The sequence below is a fragment of the Cucumis melo genome, chromosome 2, assembly GCF_025177605.1.
Source record: "Cucumis melo cultivar AY chromosome 2, USDA_Cmelo_AY_1.0, whole genome shotgun sequence".
In the NCBI taxonomy this organism is placed as follows: domain Eukaryota; kingdom Viridiplantae; phylum Streptophyta; class Magnoliopsida; order Cucurbitales; family Cucurbitaceae; genus Cucumis; species Cucumis melo.
Window position 1 is genome coordinate 9,244,235 of NC_066858.1, and position 4,232 is coordinate 9,248,466.

The window sequence follows — 4,232 nt, forward strand, 5'->3', positions numbered from 1 at the left end:
GCCCATGACCCACACGTTTTGACCCAAAATCATCTCTCGACCCAAGTTGATTTTGAAGTCCATCCAATATAATACAATTTGTCATCAAGCTCATATATAAACCTAATGTCTAAACCTTCTAAAGAAATAAACATCCGACCATAATTGAACTTTCAGCACACTTACAAAATCGGTTTTTACTTGTTTTATGAGAAATATGCATATTCTTTGACAAGAGAGTTCTTTCTTACCACATTAGTTGTAGAATCATAGAATTGGGATATATTATTGATGTTGGATCTTCCAAAATGCCTCCATTCGACTGACTTACTTCCGAGCCTTTTCTTATGGATAAAATGATGTAGAAATAGGGTATTAAGATAAAATAAAAAATCTATTAGGATTAAAATTAGTATCTTTTTATTAATTAGGATTACCGTTAGTTTGTTTTTAAATTATAAATAAAGTACTCACGTTCTTATATTCACAACTTTTAAAACATTAATAAAATCCTCATATTTGGTACACATCATTTCAACAACTCAAAGGCACTGCAGCGAAAGCAAGTTATTATTGATAGTTTCCAAGATAAACTATGAAAACCTAAAAGAAATATCTTACCAAACTTGCTTTCTTCTGTTTTATAAGAACAAATTTCTTTCAATTATTTTTATTTTGTGAGGTTACGATGAAGAAGACGATGGAAATGGTGCATGGCATTCTCAACCGAAGGAGCATACCGGCCAAACTTGTAAGCTGGTGACTCGAGACCCTTTTGAACTCCTTCGCACAGAATAATGTCTTCATTCTGAAAATTATTTGGACCAATGTGTAAGAGAAAAAGAACAGACAGCACACATGAAAATGGAAAGGGGTGGATTTGTTTGTAATACCTGCACACTTTCACTGTCTTCTAAACTTTGTTGTATAAAGGAGTCATCATTCTGAACATGAAACCCAGGAAGTGAAGAGGTTTATTCCAAAAAAAGAAAAAATAAAAGGAAGAGAAAAGGTAAGAACCCAAATGAACCAAAGATTTAATACAATGAAAGCTCGGTTTTTGCTGAGTTTTCGTGCTAGCCGAGTGGTCCTTTTAATAAATCAATAACACAAGTGAGAACTTGTGCACACACAAAAAAGAATTGTCGCATATCCATTAGGCCAAAGGACCCGAAATTACCTTAAAAGAAGCTTCAAGAAAATAATCGAAAACCACCAAACATTTTCGAGGTCCAAGTGGGAGTACTAGATTGGTGTCCATCCAAGGTCCATACCTATTACACAAGCCGAAAAATGATAAGACGAACATCACAACATAACATCTCAAAACATAAAGAGCCAAAGAGCTACATTGATATAGCCAGGAACTACCTATTTATCATGAAATTTGGGTATATAAAAGCATATAGTGCTTCTGGTCCAAGTCGATCATAATCATCACCTTTTGATTCTCCCCCACCCTTACAACTTTGAATGCTAACAGTTTCAAATAACTACATCACAAGTTATAGTCAGATAATATTGATAATCTACTGTGAATGATTGACTACGGTAAATAAATATTCAACATACTTCTGTAGAATAAGACTCAAGGTTGAGATTAGATGCAAGCCCTTTATGTGCATAGGGAACGTGATATCCTCCATCTAAATAGTTGTCACAAAAAACCTGAAAAAAACCAATAAAACCTATTAGCAAATCCCACAAGGATTACGGTAACAGTACATGACCATTTTTTAAGAAAGACGCAAGGACTATACCTTCCAGTTACAATCAATAGTGTATTCACGTCGACAGACATAACTTAGGGAAGCATCAACTCCGTTTAATCTCAGCACATCTGCACATGTTCCAAGCCATTCACGTGCCACTTTATCTTCATCAACATCCAGCTTAGATGATAATTTTCCATCCAAATTGAGAAGAACGAAAGGCCCCCACATAGCTACTGGTAATGGTACAAGCCCAAAATCCTAATCTCCAGCATTAAATAAACTAAGCGCCTTTCAGAAATATTACATTAAAATGGTTGAGGAAACTGGTATCAAAATATGATATAATTACATACATTTTCATTGAAGTTCTGTATCCCATTTATTCTAGTCGCCTTAAGCAGTATTCCATCCAACCCGTATGTCCATCCCTGCACAAATTATGTGACAACCCATATTGATGCACCTCGTAATATCACATAGTATTCCATCCTAGTTACATTTTAAATATTTTTCATAAGACCAGAGCGTAGCTTGGAGATTTCCATTTTTCACCTTTACAAATGATCTCTTTTTTCTTCAATGAAAATCACTGTTCCTTACAGGATGATGTTAAAGTTGTGAACTAAAACCTTAACCTGGCCATCAAGAAATAACTAGGAAATAGAAAACTAAATAATTTCCAAGGAACAAGGAGATATACTAGTGAACTCACATGATAGGGGCATACAAAGCACGACTTCTTCCCACATCCAGTCGCAAGAAGTGAGGCATGATGGCGACAAACATTGTGAAATGCACGAACCTTCCTGTTATTATCTTTGCATACCACATACTCTACATTTCCCAACCTGCCATAGTCAAGGAGACAGAGCAAACAAATTTCAAGGACAGGCCATGGTGAGGAAGACACACATCTCTGGCATCCCATTACTTAGACTCAGGGCATTAAAATATCAAGTGATTCAACTCCATATTTGTTCAATTACCCTGTGAAAAATATGTTCAACATCCAGGTAATACAAATAATTTTATTACTGCTCTCTAGAGTTTATACTATCAGCAATAAATGGTAAGTGACAATTAATCACACCTGCCTGTGAAAAAGTCATGGGCATCTTTTAACTGTTCAACATATCCTGACAAGCCAATTGCACAAAAAGTTGATGATCCATGCCTTAATATTGTCAGAGTTATAATCTAAAGGGGAAAAACAAGGAACAGATTGCATTAGCTGTAAAACAAAGAAGAGTACACAAATTCAATGGGATTGGCCTGCTTTGTACTCTGTCAAAGACCAAGAACTTCTGAGTTCTCAGTTAATGGAAGACAATTTTCCTTTTAAGTCAAATTACTAATAGTCATAGGTAATTTTACTTCTTTCTCTTTATCCCCAAACTGCACACGAAGGGCAGTCATCAAACCACTGTTGTTCTCTTTTTTCTTCTTCTCTTAATCTTACTCTTCCATTTTTTTAAGTTCTGAATGCAGCTATTCTTTTTATAAAGTGATAGATGGTCTTGAAAGCTTAAAATCCACAAAAATGACTTCACTGAGAGAGATCTAGAATTGGGGAACTCAAATGTCCAACCCCAGTTAAACAATTTCCATTGTAGTCATAGATCGCAAATTGAAATATAGCAATTAATCTCCTCTCTATGCAGCTACAGTTATGTACATTTTTAGAGTGATTCTAAAATTCCTAGTCACTTTTGGCATCTTCAAAATCTTTTGGAAAGACATTTTTAATCCCTCGAAATTAGTTTAGGATTTAATTCCACACTTATAAATACAAGTTTCATACAACCAAAATGATTTTCAATCGAAGTGATTTTAACCATTTTTAGAATCACTCACAAACATGAGAGTAAGAAAAAAGAACAAAAAAATTTAGAGATGGAAGCGAACCTACAGCCTGCCATCCTCTGTAGAAGACACGATCGAGCTCGAGAGCGAAAAATGAAGGGTCTATATACCAGGAGGAGGGTGGAGTGAGGGCCTTCTCCAATGGAATTTCAGGGTCGAAATCATCAACGAGTTTCCGAGCTTCAATGAATCGAGAATCAGGGCTTCGAAAGGATAAAGACGCGGAGATTCGTGAGGGAGAACGATGATTACAGAAATGGAAATTGAAAGAAATGGAAGGAGGTTGGAAGAAGTGAATTTGGATATGCTTCGTCAAAGTCGCCATTGCAACAGCAACAGTCCTCGACCTTCTTCTCCGAGGACAACTTATTTTATTCTACCGTTTTGGTGGCTAACTAACACACATATATTTTCTTTTTTTAAAAACAAAACTACCTTTTCATCCCCAAGTTTATATTCATATCGGTGTTTGGTTTTAAGTTTAAAAAATGTATCTTTTAGTTCAATCCATTTAATTTCTGACTTTTCAAAAGAGATCTTTTTTTAGTTTTTGAGTTTTTAAAAATAGATTTAAAAAGTTTTAAAATTATTTTTGTTTAATTTTTTAAAATAATTATATGATATTTAAAATCAGAAAAAAAAAATAGTTTCAAAGAATATACATGCTTTTTAAAA

General features: G+C 34.6%; 1 protein-coding gene across 2 annotated transcripts; it reads right to left on the reverse strand.

Moving 5' to 3' along the window:
* Nucleotides 1-441: 441 nt before the first annotated feature.
* LOC103487183 (choline monooxygenase, chloroplastic) lies at nucleotides 442-3,979 on the reverse strand. 2 transcript variants are annotated; one of them, XM_008445409.3, is made up of 10 exons: nucleotides 3,600-3,979; nucleotides 2,785-2,830; nucleotides 2,407-2,542; nucleotides 2,048-2,122; nucleotides 1,740-1,952; nucleotides 1,552-1,647; nucleotides 1,351-1,472; nucleotides 1,160-1,253; nucleotides 873-923; nucleotides 442-787 (listed from the first exon to the last, which is right to left on the reverse strand). In XM_008445409.3, the coding sequence occupies exons 1-10, from the start codon at nucleotides 3,880-3,882 to the stop codon at nucleotides 650-652; spliced, it is 1,254 nt and encodes a 417-aa protein (XP_008443631.2). In that variant the 5' UTR covers nucleotides 3,883-3,979; the 3' UTR covers nucleotides 442-649. The 2 variants fall into 2 exon arrangements, with proteins under 2 accessions (XP_008443631.2, XP_016899777.2); XM_017044288.2 differs by lacking the exon at nucleotides 2,785-2,830 and having other exon boundaries at nucleotides 3,600-3,916.
* Between the last annotated feature and the right edge of the window lie 253 nt (nucleotides 3,980-4,232).

Coding starts and splice junctions, on each gene's coding strand:
- LOC103487183 (XM_008445409.3), bottom strand. CDS start 3,882: ATGGCGACTTTGACGAAGCATATCCAAATTCACTTCTTCCAACCTCCT. Junction 1,473..1,551: donor TTGAGTCTTATTCTACAGAA/GTATGTTGAATA, acceptor CTTGTGATGTAG/TTATTTGAAACTGTTAGCAT. Junction 1,254..1,350: donor CCAAATTTCATGATAAATAG/GTAGTTCCTGGC, acceptor CTTGTGTAATAG/GTATGGACCTTGGATGGACA.